Genomic DNA, 22,097 nt, shown 5'->3' with positions numbered 1-22,097 from the left:
GGTTGTTCATGCTTACATCCTTCCAAGAAGGGTTAAAAATTGCATAGTAAAAGTATAATGGAACAATGTGGAATCTTTAACCTTGACACCCAGGTAAAAGTCATCAGATTCACTCACTGTCTTGCATCTACTACAATATAATTTAGATAACATGAAGGCTATGAATAGTAGATGCTGCATAGATCCTAAAAAGAGGTTTTTTTCCCCTAAAATCTTACCAGGGTGAGCTCTGCTGATAAGAGCAAGATTGTTTATGAATATTGGTATACTTAAAGATATGAATAATGATGAGAACTTAGTACATCTTTCTGTAATGTTATTAGATTTTATAAAATCCCAAACATTAGCACATGAATTATTTACTGATCTTTCTTTCTTTAAAACAAACAAACAAACAAACAAAAAAAACCCACCTTGGAATTAGAGGGGTCCCTTAACACAGAACTTTATCATTATATAAAAAAGATTAGTAATATTTGTAACAATATAACTAATCAATGTAACAATCAATGTAACGATACAACTAAAGTCACCCAACTGAATGGGAACCATATACCACTCATTATATAGTAAATTTAAGCATGATTTTATATACACAATAGGTAACTAGTAAATATTTGTTGAATTGTATCAAGCAGAGCAGTTTGGGGTTTAGAGCAAGGAACAATCAACTACTGCATCAGGAGCTGGAGAGAAGGATCACAGTGGAAAGCAGGGATGAGATTAGAGAGGGCTTCAAATGCATTTCTCAGTAGTTTTAATTTTGCTTTCAGTGTGGAGCTATGGATGGCTCTGGAATGAGAAAATCGACATGTTGAAAAGCAGGAAAAGTAATTTCTACTTTTTTGTATGTTGTTTTAGAAGTAATTCTAATGTTATTTTCTTGAATGCTTTCCATCCCCAAATAAATTGTGCCTTTTGTGAATCATGACCATTCTGTAATATTAGATATGAGAATAGGTGACACAATGAAATATTTTATTCATTCTCCCAACTATCTTGTACGAAATTTTTAGAACACTTATGTAAACTCAGGTGCCCTCATTTGAAATACTTCTGGAGAATCTTTCTTCATTCTTCTGTATGTGATTAAAAGATAGACATTATTCACATTCATTTAACAACTATTAATTAAAATCAACTACTGCAAAACATTTAGAATATGATTTTCTTGGGCTTGTTTTTAAATGAAGATAATGTATAGACTAGCAACTATAGTAAGTTAGTTTCCTTCCACCTCTTTGCTTTCCTTTCCTTACTTCTTACCCCCAGGGTTTAAAGTCCTGTTTTTAAGCCTCTTGCTGTTGAGTTGTTTTCCTTAATATCTGTCACATATATTTGACTGACACATTTATTGAATGTACCGGGGGTGAGGGGCCTTCATGCAGAGCCTTCTAAATTTTAAAGGCTTGTTTCTTTCTTCAGAGAAGTTGAGTCAAATTAATAATGGTCCTTAGAGAAGCAGGAAGCTTCTGGGTCTTGACAAACTGGCAGGGAGGCTCAGACAATGTCTCGCTGTAGCCTGGAGGCCGGGCGGATTTGATTGACCAGTTCTCACAAAACTGAAAGGCCTTCTTTTGAATGGCAGCCTGCCACCCTAAGTGTTTGTCAGTGTAGGCACTGAAGCAGAATAGCATTTGGAAAGCAAAATATAATTGTAAGTGAGAGAAAAGTTGGAGGACAATGGCTCTACTAGAGGCAGAGAAGAAAGGATGATGGTTTCTTGTGCTTCTATGGAGACATAACATCTCCTGAATTTATAGAAGGAATCTTATTCATTGAGAACATAAGTAGGATATCATTCATGTTGAACAAACTCATTATTAATCTCATAAGACCGTTGTGTCTCAGGTAAGTTTACCTGATATGGGAAGTAGTTCATTCAACCATCTAATTATAGAAGAATGGGACAAGATGCAGTGGGTTTGGTAATAATAACAAAGTGAAAATGAGGTATAAAACCAACTGTTCTGTCTATCTTTGAAGGAAAGTCATAAAATCAGTGTTGATAAGTCAGTGATAGAAAAAATAAGAAATTTCTTTTAATGTATCTAATAAAACTGCTAAAGATATTTTGTCATTGAAATCATTTGGCTCAATTTCCCTTATATTGGTACTTATTGACCTTATGAATTTTGATAGTGGTACTTGTACAGCTGTTATTAAGTTTTCGTCTAGTAACTACTACATTTCTGATTTTCTAAGGTTGATAACTTGATTGTAAATAACAATAGTAAAAACTGAGATCCATGTGATCTTTTAGCATTATAGTTTATTTCACAATCTAGTAAGGCCAGAAGTTGACATAAACACTATGCTATCCAGAGACCATTCATTCCTATCTAACTTTGAGTTTATTTTTTTAATTTAATAATTTGCATAATAAACATGGATACTGAAAAGAAATATGCCTACTTTATTTAGGATTGTAGTCACTATTGACGTAGTAATATTTAACAAATGAATCATAAAAATTCAGGGCATATAGTGTGATGTTTAAGATTCTTATCAGTAAATATTGGCTAATTATATAAAAGATTGTTTCCAGAGTTTTAACAAATAACAAGAATTGGATTGTGGAGATACTATTTCTCATGAAGAACAGAATACCTGTTTCTTATCTGACCTTTTGAAATAAAATCTACTTTTTCTAACAAATAACTTTTACAACATGAATATCTTATGGGATATTTAAAGAGTTATGTTTTTTTTTAATTTGTGATTTCTTTCTAAGACATTTCTGTAATACCTGGAAGGCATATTTTTTGGAGAATAAAATAATCACCATACTTAATCATTTACTAGAAATTAATACTTTGACCTGCTATTTTAAGTTGCTTCATTTCATTTTTAGAAAGATTAACCCCGAATTATAAATCTTTAGGAAGAATTCTGTAAGAATGTTTCTTGACGTTTTATAATTCTTTGAAGTATCTACTAATAATCAATCATATTAAATACATGTTTTCAAGTTTAAAAAACACTGAAACTCCAGTATAGCCCTGATTTCCATAAGCTGAATTCTATACTAAGATCTCACCCTCAGATTTTTGGTAAGCATGTCTAGTCACTAAAGTTGCAAAAGATTCCTGTTGTTAAAATAGTTCACTCCTGAGGCAGGCCAGTGTCATTGACCCTAAGATCATCATGGATGGATCTCAGTGTTTCTTTATTTCATTTAAAAAGTTCTAAATTATGCCTCTTTACATATCTTTAAAAGTAAAACCAAAATTGACTTGAAATAACAGTGAAGGATATTCACCTCTTTTTTTTAAAAAAAGGGCCATGTACTAGGTGAATAGGTAGAGTCATTTAAATATCTACATTTGATATTGTAAATCTTTTGTGAGTTATTTACAGCAGTTGAATTGAGCTTATAGTTTCTGTATATGATTTCTGAGAAATACATAGTATGATTATTTCTGACTAGATTGAAAGCTTACATTTGTATTGTGGTATATATTAGTTATAAATTCTGTTTTGTTGTATTCAGTTGCATTGTTTTCATCAGGCAATTTATCACATGGGTATATGTGAAATTCCTTCATTTATTAAATTTCAGATTACATATTTCAAGCCAGAGCAAGACTTAAACATTTTTCCATAAGTATAGCTGCAGGTAAACAAGCAATTTTAGCCCTGAAAATAGCTTCTGCTTCTGTCAACACTTTGTTTATTCTTTCTCTGAGATAAAAAGTTCAGTTTTCTGATATTTGTACCAAGATAAAGTCAGTAAACAAGATTAATATAGTGTGGAAAAGGTTGTCAGCAGCCCTGGCAAAGGAAATAAGTTGCCTGTACATAGAACATACTGTAAACTGAATAAAAGTGTCAGGTCCACCATGAGATAATGTGATCATGAACCTCTAACAAAGCATGACATAGGCGCAGTCGGCTTTTCTCATAGCCACTGTGTAGAAAATGGATTACTATATTCCAGGGTTACCCACTGGAATAGCATGAAAACCTCATTTTGAGATGAATGCAGGATGTAGTCCTGGAGTTGAGCCACATGTTTACCTGTGGTGCTCAAACCATAGGGTTATTAATGTCATCATCTGTGCACATTTGCAATATTTGCATTTCTTAGAGTTTCAGTGTGTGCTGGCATCCACGTTACCCAACTGATACAAGACAAAATAACATTTTTGAAAATGTTCGTTTCTTCTGAGGGGTATTTGTTGCCTCATCATGCCTTTTTGGATTCTATACGTTAAGTAGCACTTCTATAATTACAGAGGGATTTTTTTTTTAATACAGCGGAGCATAATGTAAAGCCTTTTGCTGTCAGTTTATGTTTCATCAGTTGTGATGGTGGATTCATGCTGTTTTTATGTTCCCGTTGAGAACCCGCTATAGGATAGGAAAGTTGTGACATTTTCTTTAAAAATGGGAATAGCTTGCAATATCAAAAAAGTTGAACCTTGAATTCTTTCTCAGCTTTTTAATTTGATTTAGAAATAAAGGAATAAAATTTTTTCTCTTAAGTGAAATTACATTTTGTTCTATGTAAATACACAAATAATTCCTAACTTTATGGGAAAACTATAAAAAGGACTACTCACTACTTCCTTGACTTAAGTCTTTGTATGCATTTTTTCTGAAGTACAGTTGATTTACAATGTTGTGCTAGTTTCAGATATACAGCAAAGTGATTCAGTTATACATATATATATGTATATATTCTTTTTCAGATTCTTTTTCATTCTAGGTTATTACAAGATAATGAATATAGTGCCCTGTGCTATACAGCAGGTCCTTGTTGCTTATCTATTTTATATACAGTAGTGAGTATAGTTTAATCCCAAACCCCTAATTTGTATGCATTTAAAATGTGTGCATTATAATACATGTTATTTACATTTAGGAGTTAACTACAAACATGTTGGTCCTAGGAAATATCATCTTCTCAACACTAATCTAATTAAGTAAACCTTTTTTTATATACAGTTAAATATATTTGCAGTTGTCCAGTATTTGGAAATGAGAGTCAGTGGTCTAGTTCTTAAGAAAGATTTTTTTTTTTCTGTTATGAAGGTACTTTTTAAATAGTCTTAAAATTCTAGCTGAGGAACTATGCTAGACTAAAACAAATAGCACATTGTTACCAGGAATTAAAATATCTTTTGGTCCATGCAGTTGTGTCTTAGGTTTTGAGAATCGTTATATTCTCCATTTCAGAGTGGATGTCCTCAAATGAAAACATCCCTGTTATTCACTGCCTTTTTACACACTCAATGGTGACCTGTTTTTGGTTTTAAATCTCCTTTCAGGTGACCACTCCTGGCCCAGTCAGTAACAAGAGAATGGTTCACTTTTCCCCAGATTCTCATCACCATGAGTGAGTATGCATGGTATTTGTATAATCTTGTTGGGCTATTCTGTATCTCTCTTTTGGGAAATTGGTAGCTATTGCTAGTAAAGGTGGTTCAATTTAAATCTGTCTTATAAAAGAGTAAACATCATATACCAAGGACAGTAGTCCAAGAACAATTTAAATGAAACCCATGACAGAAATATAAAGAAAAGTTTTTAAGTAATCATTCTTTTATTTTACTTGCAATAGAATTTGAAATTCACGTGTTACTGAAAGTCATATATAAGATCATCTCAAAGCGTTTAAATTTTCATTACATTAAGTAGCATCGAGCTCTCCTTCGACTCATCCATCCTCACTTCCTTCCTTCTACAACCCTTTCTAAGGTACTGAAATGAAGAGTGAGTCTTTTCCTCATGAATTCTCTACCCTCTTCTCCTGTCCAGCATGAGCTGTGATGGGACCAGAAAGTATTTGCATTTAGCAACAAAAGGAAGAGACTAATTTACTAGATAACTCCAAAAAAGTAAAGCTGTGGCTTGGTGAGTTATGGGGTGAATTTCTAGGTGCTAATTCTATCTCTAAATACATCTTTGTTGGAAAACCTGAAATAAGTTGTGTATTTTGGCTCAATACCATGTGTCTCCTATGAAGCTGGTTGCACTTGAGAAAGACCATTAAAGTATGGAACGATATGAATTAATTATTGAATGAATTTTTTCTGGAAAACAATTATATTAGGACCCATTAGGTTCTGTTTTTTAAATCTACTTTTTATCAAATATAAAGCAGAAATTATTGTTCAGATGTAGCTTAATTTATAAATATTAATATAGTATAATTTATATGATATAAAATATTATCTATATAGATTATTTTTATACATTTACTTTTATAGCTTATGATATCACAATCTTCCCTCTTAATAGCTTATCTTACTCATTGTTTCATTATCCCATAAAAGACCTTCTCTCTTTTTTCACTCAAACAGAAAAAAATAAAAATGGATAAAGCATTTTTTATCTCATAAGGACCACCAGAAGATTTGTATGTTTCCGTCTCGATTTTCTGTTCTGATAGAAAACAAATACTCAAGAAAGTAGATTTAGAGCTATATTTAAGCCAAAACTCGCATTTGGTAAAGATTGTAAATGCCCTGAGGACAAACAATCTCTATCACCATCGTAATCCAGTGCCAGTTGTTGAGTGAGTGAAGACATAAAAGTTTGTATTTAAAATAGCACAAATGCAATAATGTCAGTTGAGTATTGCTTCTGAAATTAGCCAGTATGACCCTCATTGCAATATCCCAACAACCCTTCCACACCCATCTCCCCATAAATAAGAGTTTCTGGGGATGGAACTTAGATGCCACCGTTTTTAGAGTTTCCCAAGTCATACCAATGTGTTTGATTACAATTCTCTCAACACTCGGGACTAAAACGGTCATTTTACTACCTCGCACCCTACCTGCTACGTCCACTTTTTTTAGTATCTCATTCTGACCTCCTCTTTTCCACATCCTCCTCCATTATTTTAATTACAGCTCTGTTATCTTTTATATGGATCTTTCTGTCTCTACTCTCTCACTATTTCAGTACATACTACTTACTTCTACTATTCAAGTTCAGTTCTGATCCTTTTATTTTCCTATTAAAACTTCCAGTATTGATTGCCTCTTGACAGTAGACAAACCTTAGCATATCGTTAAACACCTTCCACAACCTGGCTCCAGTTACATTTCCACTTTGTTATCCGTTATCTCTTCCTCCTAACACCAGTGGTCCAGCTGTCTACCTCTGTGCCCTGAATAGAACCTCTGCTGCACTGGCCCCTTTAGCCAGTGACTTTGCTCATTCATCTCCTCCTATCCATATCTGTCAAAACCCTATTTATTATTCAAGACTGATTGAAAAGTCATCTATTATATTTTTCAGGATGTACTAGGTGCAAGTAACAGAGTATGAAACTAATGCTAGCTCAGACCAAAAGGTTTGGTTTTTCTTTTCCTCACACGAGAAGTTAGAAGGAAGTGGCTCTAGGGCTTGCTACTAAGCTTATTATCAAGGGCCAGACTATTTCTCTTTTTCTGCTTCATCACCTGTATTCATGTCCTAGAGCTACAGTAACAAAGTATCACAAACTGGGTGACTTAAACAACAAATGTATTGTCTCATAGCTCTTTTCTTTTTCCATACTTTTTCTTTTATTTCATTGCAGAATAAAATTCCTCTTGCATTCTTGCACTCTCCCTTTAATTTTCTATATTCTTAAAATACTTTTTATTGAAGTATAGGTAACATACAATATTATATTAGTTTCATTTATTGAAGAAGCTGTCTTTTCCCCATTGTATGTTCTTGCCTCCTTCGTCATAGATTAATCGCCCGTATAAGTGTGGGTTTGTTTCTGGGCTCTCTATTCTGTTCCCTTGGTCTGTGTATCTTTTTTTGTGCCAGTACTGTACTGTATTGATTACTATAGCTTTGTAGTATAGTTTGAAACCAGGGAGCATGACACCTCCAAGCTTTGCTCTTCTTCCTTAAGAGTGCTTTGGGTGTCGCACATTTCTGAAGCCTGGAAGTCCAAGATCAGGGTATCAGCAGGGATGGTTACTTCCGAGGGCCCTGAGGGAGAATCTGTTCCTTGCCCCCTTCCTCACTTGTGGTTTGCTGGCAATCTTTGCTGTTCCTTGATTTCTGCTACATCACCCCAGTCTCTGCCTTCATCTTCCCATTGCCTTTGCCCTATGTCTGTATCTGTGTCCAACTTTCTGCTTTTTATAATGACACAGATACAGATATATAACAGCATTTTATAAGGTCAAATTGAATTAGGGCCCACCCTAGTGACCTCATTTTAACTTGATTACCTCTGTAAAGACCCTATTTCAAAATAAGGTCACATTTTACAGTACTAGGGGTTAGGACTCCAACATATCTTTGGATGGGGGGGGGACACATTTCAACACATAGCATCTTCCTGGTCTTTTTTTCTTATGTGTCTTCACATTTACTGCCTCATAGTCTCAAGATGGCGCCTATGGTTCCACATATCATGTCTGCATTCAAGGCAGGAAGAAGAGGGAAGGACAGTACAAGCAGCTTTCCTCAAGAAACAAAATTATTTGCAAAAATCACTCACCCACCTTCCCTTAATTCTCATTGACCAGAACTGGGTTACTTGGTCACCCATAGTTGCAAGCGCGTTTAGGAAGGTAGGTGTCTAGCAAAGGTTTAGATCAGTCATGACAGGTTTCTTGAGTCTGGCACATAGTGGCCCCTAACAAGATAAGGATAGGAAGAGGATACTCTCCATTGAGTAGCTGCTAACAAAATTTGTTGTACTCAGCTCACTGACTTTTCAACATTCATACACACTCTTCACTCCATACATACATACTGTGTGAAATACCTTTCCTGCCTTTCCCAAAGAAGACCACTTCAAAGTCTCATCCAGTTACATCATCTGTCTCAAAATCTCATCCGGGACCTCTGAGTGACATGAAGCTTTAATCAGATCTGGCTATGGCTCCTTGTAGTATGTTGTATGTAGCATAAATTAAAGGTGACTGCATATAAAATATAGAATTGTGGAGAATGAGCCTATTTTCAACAAAAGCTCCTATTTGGTAAAGGAAGCACTTAATATACGTCCAATTTGGCAAGCAGTCCTTTTCTGCTTTCTTGGAGGACCTTTCTTGTTATTTATATGTAAGATCACAGCTGATATGTTCATTACCTCAGATGCCCTTCCAGGGTGCTGCACAGTTTTTGCAACTCATTTCTTTTTTTTTTTTTTCCCTTCAGCTTTATTGAGATATAATTGACAAATAAAAACTTGTAGACTATTTAAAGTGTGCAACATGATTTTATGTATATTTATACACACACACATTGTAAAAAGATTCCCACCATCGAATTAACACATTCATCAGCTCACATATTTACTTTTTTTTTTTTTTTTGGTGAGAACATTTAAGATCTACTCTCTTAACTTTAAAGCATACAGTACAATATTGTTAATTACAGTTGTCATTAATGTGCATTAGATCCTCAGGCTTTATTCATCTTATAACTGAAAGTTTGTGCCCTTTTATCAGCCTCTCCCCAGCTCCTCCACCCGACACCCCACCTCAGCTCCTGTCAACCACGATTCTACTCTGTTTCTAGAAGTTCAACTTTTTGTTTTTTTTTTTTTAAGATTCCACATATAAATGATATCAGCCCTATTTATCTTTTTCTGTCTGGCTTATTTCATCTAGCATAATGCCCTCCAGGTTCATCCATGTTGTCCCAAGTGGCAGGATTTCCTTCCTTTTAAGGCTGAATAAGACTCCATTGTATGTGTGTATATTAATTGACCATATATGCATGGGTTTATTTTTGGGCTCTCTGTTTTGTTCCATTGATCTATGTGTCTGTTTTTAACCAATACCATACTTTTTTGATTGCTATAATATATATATATATTTAATATGTATTTTTTGAAGATAGTTTGAAATCAGGGAGTGTGATAGCTCCAGATTTGCTCTTCTTTATCAAGGTTGCTTTGGCTACTTAGGGTTTTTTACAGCTCCATACAAATTTTAGGATTTGTTTTCTATTTCTGTGAAAAATGACATTGGAATTTTTATGATTCCCTTCACTCTGTGGATTGCATGGATATCTGTGCATAGTATAGATATTTTAGCAATATTAATTATTCCTATTCATGAATACAAAATCTCTTTCCATTTATTTGTGTCTTCTTCCATCAGTGTTTTATAGTTTTCGGTGTATAGATGTTTAACCTCTTTGGTTAAATTTATTCCTAAATATTTTATTATTTTTGATGCTATTGTATATGGGATTGTTTTCATAACTTCTCTTTGTGATACTTTGTTGTTAGTGTATCCAAACACAGCCAACTTATGTATAGTGATTTTGTGTCCTAAAGCTTTACTGAACTTGTTCATTTGTTCTAATAGCTTTTTGGTGGAGTCTTTAGGATTTTCTATGTGTACTATCAGGTCATCTGCAAATAGAGACAATTTTACTTCTTCCTTTCTGGTATGGATGTTTTTACTCTCTTTTTCTTGCCTAATTTCTCTGGCTAGGACCTCCAATATCTGTTGAATAGAAGTGGCAAGAGTAGTAGCCATCCTCGTCCTTTTCCTAATCTAAGAGGAAAAGCTTTCAGCTTTTTACCATTGACTATGATGTTAGCTGTGGGGTTGTCATATATGGCCTTTACCATGTTGAGGTATATTCATTCTTTCTATTTGTTGAGAGTTTTTATCATGAAAAGATGTTGAATTTTATCATTTGCTTTTTATGCATCTATTAAGATCATAAGACTTTTATCCTTCATTTGGTTAATTTGATGTATCACATTTATTAATTAGCCGTTGTTGAACTATCCTTGCATCCCTGGAATAAATCCCACTTGATCATTGTGTATGACCCTGTTGAATTTGTTTTACTAATACTTCGTTGAAGATTTTTCTATGTTCATTGGGAATATTGGCCTGTAATTTTCTTTTCTTGTAGAATCCTTCTCTGGCTTTGGTATCAGGATATAATGCTGGCCTCGTAAAATGAGTTTGAAAGTGTTCCCTCCTCTTTGATTTTTTGGAAGACTTTGAGAAGGATTGGTGTTAATTTTAAATATTTAAATATTTCATGGAATTCACCAGTGAAGTTATCTGGTCCTGGACTTTTTTGGGGGGGGATAGTTTTTGATTACTGGTTCAATCTGCTTCCTAGTAATTGGTCTTTTTATATTTTCTGTTCTTCGTGATTTTAGTTTTGGTAAATTTTATGTTTCTAGGAATTTATTCATTTCTTCTAGGTTATCTGATTTGTTGGCAAACAATTGCTTATAGTAGTTTCTTGTGATCCTTAGTATTTTTATGTGATCAGTTGTAACTGCTGGGAAAGTAGGTAATTAAGACCCTTCCAGGGAAAACAAAGATGGGTGTTTTGCCTGCTCCCTCCACACTGAGCTTAGGTGTATTGCCATGAGGGGACATTGTTCCTGTGTCTGTTTAAAAACTGCTTCTTTGTTTGCTGTAGTCCTGTAAGACTAGTGAATGCAAGCTTCACTGGCTGTCAGAGCCAGGAGATCCAGGGCCTGTCCCTCAGGTGGCAGCTGCAAAAGCTGGGGCACCAGACGTGTACAAGCTAGCAGCCTGGTTTTGTTGTTCCAGAAAGCAGGAGTGAGAAGGCGGGGGAAGCCCCCAGCCCCCTGGACTCTGAGGGGGATGGCAGCCAGCCCCTAGATGCATCCTCAGTTAGACTCTAGAACCTCAGGCTGCAGCTTGTAAGGTTTGCCATCAAACCTTTGCCTTCCAGGAGAAGACTGGGAGATGGACATTTTTAGGCAAACATCCAGCTCCCTCTGGGCTGAACCTTGAGGGACAGCCACAGAGAGCGCTCACGTGCCCATTAAGAACTGCTTCTTTCTTTGCAGTCCTTTGAGTCTCAGAGCTGGGTGCTTCGGGGGCCCTACCCTCAGGTGGGAGTCTTAAAATTGCCTTTCTTCCACTTTAGAAAAAAAAGATGCCCTCTCAGTTCTGATCTGATCTTGGCACATTTCCCTGTAGTGTAAAATCCTCTTGGGTTCCAAACAGGGGGTCATTCATATAGTACTGATAATGATGTTGACAGATTAAATCAAATGACTAAGTCACAAAGCTTTATGCAGTTTAGGTAGTTACTAATTCTTTGTTTTCAGCATCTGGTAGATTATTAAAAATACTGCTTAATCTTAAAATCATTGTGTGTGATATTTTTTGGCGTAAAACTCTGAAGGAGTTCAATAATCAAGTGTTGGTTCTAACCAAATTCCTTTTATTTCCATTTGTCAATTTGTGTGAACAAGGTTTCTGAGCACTCAAATTGTTAAAAATAACAGTAGAATTGATGCTAATGGTAATAGTCATCAATGGGTATGTGAACTAATTTGGGGGGAAAACGTGTTAATGATAGCTTTCTAATAAAATTTTATTTTTATGTTTAGTATTGTCAAAATGTATTTATGTTGGTTTAGCTGAGTACTAATGAAAACTATTTCAGACCTTAAGTAACTGATGGTTATCAACTAACAATTATTATTAGCATTGACTGACTTATAAACTTTTCAAAATAATTTTCCATCTAGTTTTATAGTCACAGATCCTTAAGGAAATGTTATATGTGTATTTATACACATATGTATATATGTTATATAGATATACACACACATTTTTGTTGCAGAAGGCTGTAATAGGATAGCTAATAAAAGACTTTCAAGGGCTTCCCTGGTGGCGCAGTGGTTGCGAGTCCGCCTGCCGATGCAGGGAACACGAGTTCGTGCCCCGGTCCGGGAAGATCCCACATGCCGCAGAGCGGCTAGGCCCGTGAGCCATGGCTGCTGAGCCTGCGCGTCCGGAGCCTGTGCTCCTCAATGGGAGAGGCCACAACAGTGAGAGGCCCCCGTACCACAAAAAAAAAAAAAAAAAAGGCTTTATACTTTATATATATAAAAGGCTTTACACTTTGTGTACTGCCCATTTCACCACGAATAATTTTCTTAAGTTGAGATTTAATAAAAAATGTTTACTGCTATGTCAAGAATATTCTTAAGTGAAACTGGCTTTTTTGTTTTCCCCCTGCAAGTTCATGGCAGTGAGGAATACAGTGACTACTAGTTCAGTATTCCAGGGACGTCCTCACTCCCGCCCAGGGCTGCACAGAATACACTTTGAAGACAACACTTTGAGAACCACAGGCAGAGATAGAACCAAGAATACCAAAATTCACGTATCATCCTAAGTCCTGAAGGTCGTGTGGAGCTCCCTGTCAACGTCTTCTACATTGACACATGTGCCTTAGCCTTTTGGCATCCTCAGTTGTAGTTGCTGCCAAGATCTAGTTCTTACCTAGCATATGGCTTCTTCTTAATACGCTAGCCTCTCACCTTAATTTTTATTCCCATGTCTTGATCCATGAAACCCTATTATAGAATACTGAGTTAGGAGTTTAACAGACATTTCTACTTCCCCATTCCTCAACCCACCCCCTTTCTGTAATATACTTCTTCATACTTACAAGTCTCTTCAATAGAGCAGTTATGGTTCACAAGGAAGATGTTCAGTGTAGAAGATTATATTCCATTTCCAAAGTGCATTCGAATTTTCAGTGATAATCTGTAAACTAGTGGTGTCCGATAGAACTTTTCACAGTAATGGAAATGTTCTGTATCTGCACTGCTGATGATGGTAGCTGCTAACCATGTATGTCTAGGGCACTTGAAATGTGGCTAATGCAACTGAGGAACTTAATTTTTAATATTCATTTAAATAGCCATAGATGACTAGTAGCTACCATATTAGAGAGCACAAGTTTAGACCATGATGTGCACAGGACACACTAAGTTAATATAAAATTATGCTTCTGAGTCAAAAAATAGAAACTCTATAAAAAATAGAAACTCTAAAAACCAAAATCTGTATTATAAACTGCTGTGGCTCTTTCCTTTTGGAAAGTACTTCTTTAGGAGACCTCAGTTAAGAATTTTGAGGTTGGTTTTGTCCTTTTGCATAGCTGTAATATCATTTGACTTCTCATGAAATCCTGTACATTTCTGCTACTTGTAGTTCAGCACTGTGGGTGAGGGCAAGGGATTAAGGAACAGTGAGAAGGAATCAGTGTGGAGCTCTGAGTCTGCAGAGATTTTAGTTCAAAAAACCTTGTTCCCTAAAGCTTTATTATCTACTTCTTACTTAAAAGGAAAACAAAAACCTCCCTTCTGCTCCACAGTTACCGACCACATTGCTCTGCTAAAAAGAACGCTATAGCGAGGGCTCCATAGGTGATGGCTAGTCCCATTATCAACAGGGCAGGTGAGGATTAAACGCAATAATGTGTGTCAGGGTCAGTTCTTAGACATCCCCAAACTGCATCTGTATCCTAGAGGGAGAAGTGAGCCCAGAAACCACATGCAGCCCCTCGGAATCTTGAGAACAGACAGGCCATCCAGCTCTGTCTCTAGGTCTAGCCATCCCCGGCAATTGATCAATTCCAGACTCTTCTGCGTCCCCTCCTCCCAGGTGTGCGTTTCACACACCTTATGAGGGAGGGGACCCCCTCATAACTTATGAGGTTAGCCCCCTCCCTCATAAGTCCCCTTGGGAATCTTGGCTCCAGTGTAAATAAATGCCTCTACAACTCCATCCTCTTTCACGGCCTTTTTTCCTCTGCTGTCTTTACATAAATTTGACCCTTTGGATTTCAAGGACACCACTTTCTCTAGATTTCCTGATTTGTTCATGTTTTCACTAAAAAGTTATTAAGTAACCTTTACATTCCATGAGTCCATTAAAAAAGAGAAAAAAAGAAAACGGAGCAAAAGGGAAAAACTCCCCTCCCCCAAATTACGATAACTGAAGGCAGTGAAAGAGAATGGTGGTTAAGAATCCAGGGTGTGGAATCAGACAGCCTCGGTCCCAGTCTTGACACCAGTGCCTGCTAGCTTTGTGACCTTGAATAGCAATAGCACTCTTCCGTAAGGTGTGAGGTTTGAATGAGGTAATCTACATATGACCGTTACCACGGTTCCCAGTAGGTATCAAACATTTACTGAGATACCGAGTTGTGGGAGTGCTTTTACTGCTACTTCTGTTATTACTACCACTACATTTCCTTCCAACTACTACTACTGTTCTGTTACTACAGTTATCATCAGTATCTCTTTCTTAAGGACCTCCAATTTTTTTTATCAGGATAAATAAACAACTACAATATATGAATATAACTGCTTTAATGGAGACATGTGCAAAGGTATTGAAAGCTTAGACAAGGAAACATCTAAACCTAACGGGGTGAGTTAGACAGGCACCTGTGCCAGTCTTTTTTTCTGCCTCAACTTCTGCTACCCTAACTGGTGACAATATGTATAATAGTTAAAAGGAACATGAGCTTTGGAATTGAATATATAGATTTGAATTCCAGCTCTGCTACTTTGTTATGAAATCTCTGGCAAATCACTCAACCTCCCTGAGCCTGTTTCTTCACTTGCAAAATGGGGGTAGTACCTATCTTGCGGGATTCTTTAAAGATTAAACGAGAACACTGCCTGTCTTTCAGTAAAGCTCAATAAATGTTGGGTTCTCCAGTTGAAACTCTCATACAGTGAATCTCTTTCACCAGGAAGAGTTCAGTCCCTTCAAAGAATCACCCGCTTAGCTTAAGCCCACCAAGAATAATCTCCCCTTCTTAAAGCCAGTTGTGCCATAAAACACAACCTAATTGTAGGGGTGACTATCCCATCATATTCACAGGTCGTTCCTACGTTCAAAGAGAGCAAGTTGTGCAAGGGTGTGGATCACTGGGGGTCCTCTTAGAATCCTGCCTACCGTCCTGTTCCATAAACTCCTAATCTTGGATCAGTCTGTGCAGCTACCCACATCCACTGCTCTTCTGCTGAGCACTGGTGAATAAGATCATACGGAGTGAAGTAAGTCAGAAAGAGAAAGACAAATACCAAATGCTAACACATATATATGGAATCTAAAAAAAAAAAAAAGTCATGAAGAACCTAGGGGTAAGACAGGAATAAAGACACAGACCTACTAGAGAATGGACTTGAGGACATGGGGAAGGGGAAGGGGAAGCTGGGACGAAGTGAGAGTGGCACGGACGTATATACACTACCAAGTGTAAAATAGATAGCTAGTGGGAAGCAGCCACATAGCACAGGGAGATCAGCTCGGTGCTTTGTGACCACCTAGAGGGGTGGGATAGGGAGGGTGGGAGGGAGACGCAAGAGGGAAGAGATATGGGGACATAAGTATACATATAGCTGATTCACTTTGTTATACAGCAGAAACTAACACACCATTGTAAAGCAATCATACTCCAATAAAGATGTTAAAAAAATTAAAATAAAATTTAAAAAAAGATTATATGATTTGTTGCTACACAGATATATAATCTTGAACTTCAGTAGATCTTTCAGCAATGCTTTAGCATGACCTTCCGTAACATTTTATGTGTCCCCCAAAGCTATTCTATGTCTTGTCACCAAGCCCCTGTTATAAGCTGCCCATCTCCCCACTAACCCCAAGAATTTGACCTTTTCTTCAACTTTCCAAAGTAAGGCTGTTAGTCACAAATTTGGATGAACTTATCCAAATATACCTTCTTTCACTTTCCTTTGTCTTAGTATTAGAGGAAATGATTTTTCTTCTGTCCAAGGCTGATTCCAGCACCTGTGTCTGTGATTGGAAAGAACATTTTTTTCCTTCCAAAAACTTCTTTCATTATATACTACATTTTTAAACCTCTTCTTTTCCATTTTTTTCTGTTCTCTCTCCCTCTCATACTTTGAAAGCCTAACTTGTAGAAAGAGTGGATTATACTATACCCATTTAACTTCCTCACATCCCACTTCTTCTGTACCCACCTATGACACTATAATCCAGATTCTTCCCACACCACTTCCTGGACACTTCTCTGGAAAAGGTCACCAGTACCTAGAAATAATAGCAAAGGAAGAAAAACAAATTAACTGTCAACTTTAGGAGAAACAAAAAGAAAAATTCAGCAGCACAAAGTATTCATGTAGTCATAATATCTGTATTCACAACTGATTAATTAAAAATGGTGTTATAACTGGAAATAGGGGTTTGAGAGTTCTAAAAGAGCTAAATTTACAATAATAGGAAGTCAATTATTAATATCTAAAATCAATCGCAAAATATCAGTATAACCATATTCTGTAGAAATACATCATTAAATACCAAAAGAAAAGGCAGAAAGAGTTGGCAGTGGTTTCTCTGAACAGAGCTTAGGGGTCAGGATAGATGAAACAAACACTTATTGTTTATTTATTTTGTTTTAACTGTGTGTATGCATTTGATTTTCTAAAAAATAGTTTTCTTTAAAGAAAAAGGGTACAATCCATAGCAGAGGGGAAATTTATCAGTCAAGTTGTCAGGGAACTGCAGTAAATAGTTAGTTGCTAGTTGGTGATTAATCCACATGTCATTTACAAATAGCAGTAAGTGTCCATTCCCACAGCAAAAATGGAATCTGACCTGCCAAAGAGCATTACTGTCTATGAGCTTGAGAAATGTTCCGGGAAGAGCATAGACAAAATAAGAGCATATTAATATAGAGGCTGTTTATTCCCAGGTTTTAGTACCACAAAGGAGAATACATAGAAGTGTTGGAGGGAACCAGGAAATGTGCTCTTTCCACGTGAGCCCTTTGTCCTTTGTGGTATGGTGCGCTGAGCACCTTGGGCAAATAACCTAGCATCTGAGCCTCAATCATTCCTGCAGCTGGAACATGAGAATAACCTTGTAAGGTTTTTGTGAGGATGGGAAATAATACATACATGTCATGTGTCTAAAGAGTGCTTGGCACATACCTGTACTCAATATGATGAAAAAATAGATAGCATTAATAATATTAGTATCATTCCCTATGATTGTGGGCTTTTACTGGCTTATTTCCCACAATGTCTCTCTCGATTTCCTGGATGTTTACAGTTAGTTTTTAAGCAGAATACCGGCCAGATGACTGGGCACACAGCTAATGATAACTCCTATTGAAAAGGTATCACCAGGTAGACTATTAGAAGCCCAAGTTGCAGCTGGAACAGTATGGGGTGGGCCAGGCAGGGTGAGGCACAGTGCAAGAACGGAACGTTTCAACTGTGCCATGACTTATGTATCTCCAGTGTTGTTGTTGAATTTGTTCTCAGCCAGAATCCAGAATCCCATGGAAGGAATGGGATCAAGGGACCTTCAGCTGATGCTTTAGAATTCACATCAAGGGCCTTGTGTGACTGTTGCTCGGGACACAGCCAGAGGATATAACATTCTTGTATTTTTAATGTTTTTTAAAACTCCAGCAATCAAAAGGTCATCATTTGTTGTAATGATGCTGTAATTAAGTTGTGGTAAGTGATAGCATTTGTAGATTTTATAACCAGAATCGATTCATAAAATGAATACCGTCCCAGCAGTTTATGTTAACATAATTAAATGGAAATGTAATTCTAACTGAGTTTGCTTATGAAACTGAAAATTACTGGGTTATGAGCACTTTTACATTTCTGTCAAAATTGGTGTAAGTCTAGGATTACATGAAATATCCATTAAAATACAGCATATTTTAAGGCTCTGTTGCTGGTGGCGTATACATTTCTTACAGCACATGCAGACTGATCACGTGAGAGCATGTGCTTTTAGTGAGTTTCCTGCTAACTCCTTTTCTCTTTCCTCTGCAGCCATTGGTTTAGCCCTGGGGCTAGGACAGAGCATGGCCAGGTAAGGAACATTCTAATCCAAAAGGAAGTTACTCAGTCTTTCAAATATTTAACTATCTCCCTTCAAGGTAGTAGATCAGTTTTATGAGAAAGGATAAAGTCCCAGGTTATTTTAAAAGGAGTTCATTGTGCCGGTGCTGATACATCACTAGTTTGTAGGACTTCACCGTTCACATATGTTTTTCGCAAAGTTAAGGTACCAAAATAGTACATATGCTTGAAAAAATTGCTGTGTATTAAACAAGATCAGCCAGCAAGAGAATATTTTTATTTTTGAAGTCTTGAAGGTGATAATGGTTTCTTACAAGCGTACGTTATATTTCTAAGTGAGTTTTTTTTTTAATTTTTTATTAGTTTCATGGCAGCACAATGATGAGTTGACTTAGCAAGAACTTGACATTCATTTTGGTTAACTTTACATATAAAATAAGTAGTCTATCTTCTTTGTTGAATGTGTTAGTTCTCTCTCTGCAGCGTGATAAGGTAATTTAGGGCTTAAAATTTTGATAAGTTGTAAAGCATATATGTTTTAGGCTTTGCATCCTTGTTAAGCCTTTTTTTTCATTATGGATTCTAAGAGTTATTTTTTAAGTGGGTCAATAGTATGATATGTAAGAAATACCTTTAAATATATGCGAATGAAAAGCCTCAAATCCACACGGATCATTTCTTCTGAGGGGTAGGTAGGTAGGTCGGTAAAGAGGAGATCGTGCTTAGTAATGGTAATTGGTAACATTATTTTATGTATTGGTGATGTCTTATTTCTTAAGCTGGGCGGCAGGTCCAGAGTTGGTTGCACATACCATAGTTCCCTTTTCTTATAACAGCAAAGTGCCAAATACTTCATTATAAGCTATACTATATTTCTTAATACACATGAATCTAATTAAAGAAAAATATGTGAATTCAGTTTAATGATTTTTTGTAAACTTGGCCTTTTTCCATGAGAGCAATTTGCACCTTTAAATATATTTCTCACAATAATAGAATATATACCGTTATTTCTAAAGTTTTGGAAATTAACTAGGCTACGTTGCATCCGTAGTGTGTTTGTTCAGAATGTAAAACTTAGACTTTCTGCTTTCCCAAATGGTTCATACCCTCTGTGTAAAATCATCACAGTAAGATTCTGCTTCTAGTAGTAAGTCGCATCAGGGTATAGTTTATCCCCAAATACGATTTTGTAAAGATCATTTTCCACCTTCTAGAATTTGAGAAATACTAAAGTAATGTTATAAATCTGTGCTTTAGATTATAGTGTAACTGGCTGCTTCCAGCCAAACTTTTTTTCTGTCATTAAAAATTAACAAATAGCTAAGAACATATAGAGAAGAAAGTTGACCAATCTTTTTTTTTTTTAATTTTTAAATATTTTAGACAAATTTTTGATTCGCCTTTTGGCTTAAACTCTGATATACCACTTCAGATTTTTATCTTGACTAGATAGGTTATTAGTTAATGAACACAGTTGATTCTTGTTGTTTGTAATAGCTATGTTCTATGAGGTTGATAAGAATACTAATGAACGTAGCAAATACTGAAAAATCGCTCCCAGGAAAAATACAAGGTTAGGTTCCTGAGAATCTCTGGTCACAACATTTTCATTAACTAATCCATACATATCCTTATTTGATGTGTGTTTCTGTTTAAAGACACCTCATTTAATACATATTATTGATTCATTAACACTGAACTCATGGCCAGCAGCACTATAACTTATTCCTGAAGGGAGCTTGTCTAATGCACATATTTTCTCTATAAAGCCCATCACAACCTTCGTGCACTGGGGAACACTAGACAGCAGTTCAGCACAATACTAGGAGGCTATTTTAAACAATGAAGATGAGAACAAGAAAAAAATGCAAAAAAGCATAGCACTGAACGGACCTCGAAAAAGACACTTGTTTACAGTATGAAAGCTGAAACAAGAAGACAGACATCACCTTGTCAGACCTCAGCTGAGAACATGCGCTACAGGGGACTCAAATTTCTGTCACTCTGTGCATGTCTGCCAATGACTGCTAAAGCACCAGACATATTGATTTTGGTGTTACAAATAAATTTTAGCAAATAGGTGAATTTGCAAGTACAGAACCCATGAATAATGAGGAACAGTTGCACATATACGTGTGTATACAAATACACATGCAAACTACTCATGTTTTGAGGGATAAAATTTTCTTATTCAACTTAGACCTAACTTTAGCACAGTAAGCTATTGGCTAAACCTAGGTCCAAGGTAGGACCTAAATAAAATGCAAGATAAAATGCAAGACCATGAAAAAGTATAAAATCCTTCAATATATTGTTGAATGAATGACTATTAGCATGCATGAACACCTTTTATTTTTCCCATACCAACTTACCAACCTAAAGAAATGATAATATTAACCCCACTTTTGAAATCCCACCCCTCACTGCTTTCCCCACCTTATGATTTCCCTTTCTGTTCTTTAGTGCAAAGTCCCATTTCCATTTACATCATGCATACTCAGCGTTTCTTTATCACACATTCAGTAAATCACTGTTGTCCATCAGCCGTTATCTCTCAGGTACTCTTTATTTCTACAAAAAGAGGTATTTATATAGACAGCATAGCTTTTCCTCTGAGGTGGGTAAAATCTGGGGCAGGAAAGCAGTAACTACAGGATGTTGGTAAATGTTTGAGAAAACCACAGAGAGGGCACCACAGAGGCCACAAAAGAGAAAATTGAAAGGTGGTTCAGTAGTAGAAGTAAGGAGACAGAAGCAGCTGCAGGAAGCCTCATTTTGTGTGTGTGTCTTTTTTAATTCTGAGGATTTTCCTCCTTGAATATCTAATGGTGTGATATTTTTGACTGAGTTTACTAGTATCTTAAGGAGCCACAGGTCATTGTTTAGAGATTACTTAGTACTCCTTTTAAGGTGAGGACCCTGTGAAAGGCCAAGTGTGGAGAGACTTGAAATTCTTTTGTAGACATTTGAGGAGTTACCTGAAAAGTGGCTGCTAATCAGAAACAGTCTTGAGCTTGAATGCCTTCTGAATATCAGGTGGTAAAGATAGGATTGCCGTGGAATAAGTATTCTGCTCTTTGCTTTTTCCTCTTGTGCTAGGAACGTGACACGCACAAAATAATCTTTTAAAAGTAGCATGAATAGCCACAGAAATTCTCAGCTCCCTTTCTGTCACAGGAGCAACCATGATCCACTGGGAACATTTCTCTTCCTGGTTTCATTCAGCAGATTTTAAAATTGCGTACCTTTTGTAAACCTCACATTGTACTAGGTTTTGTGTTTATGAATGTTCATGTCATTCTTATGTGAGTCATTTTTTAATATACATCTGCAGGTCACTCACTAATAAGGGAATTGTTTCTCCGTTTGGCCTAAGTCCAGCAATCTGAGAGTCAGAAGGTAAGAAGCACTTCGCACCATATTCAGAAGTTCTGTTATTAATCGGAGTTGATGGTGTTGAGTCAGAGCCCTGAAAACTGACCTCACT

At 36.3% G+C, this 22,097-nt stretch overlaps 1 protein-coding gene across 4 annotated transcripts in view; it reads left to right on the top strand.

Moving 5' to 3' along the window:
- Nucleotides 1-22,097, top strand: part of GPATCH2 (G-patch domain containing 2) — a gene marked incomplete at its 5' end in the record, with an annotated part of 166,181 nt that overhangs the window by 96,070 nt on the left and 48,014 nt on the right. For all 4 annotated transcript variants that reach the window (XM_082657248.1, XM_082657247.1, XM_082657249.1 and 1 more), the window contains 2 exons: nucleotides 5,274-5,341; nucleotides 18,578-18,617. In XM_082657248.1, coding sequence (XP_082513374.1) covers nucleotides 5,274-5,341; nucleotides 18,578-18,617 — 108 coding nt within the window. The remainder of the gene's footprint in view (nucleotides 1-5,273; nucleotides 5,342-18,577; nucleotides 18,618-22,097) is intronic.

This window comes from Grampus griseus (genome assembly GCF_964374135.1).
Source record: "Grampus griseus genome assembly, chromosome: 1".
NCBI lineage: Eukaryota > Metazoa > Chordata > Mammalia > Artiodactyla > Delphinidae > Grampus > Grampus griseus.
The sequence above is the reverse complement of the archived record's forward strand: the minus strand, read 5'-3'. Positions and strand labels throughout refer to the sequence as shown.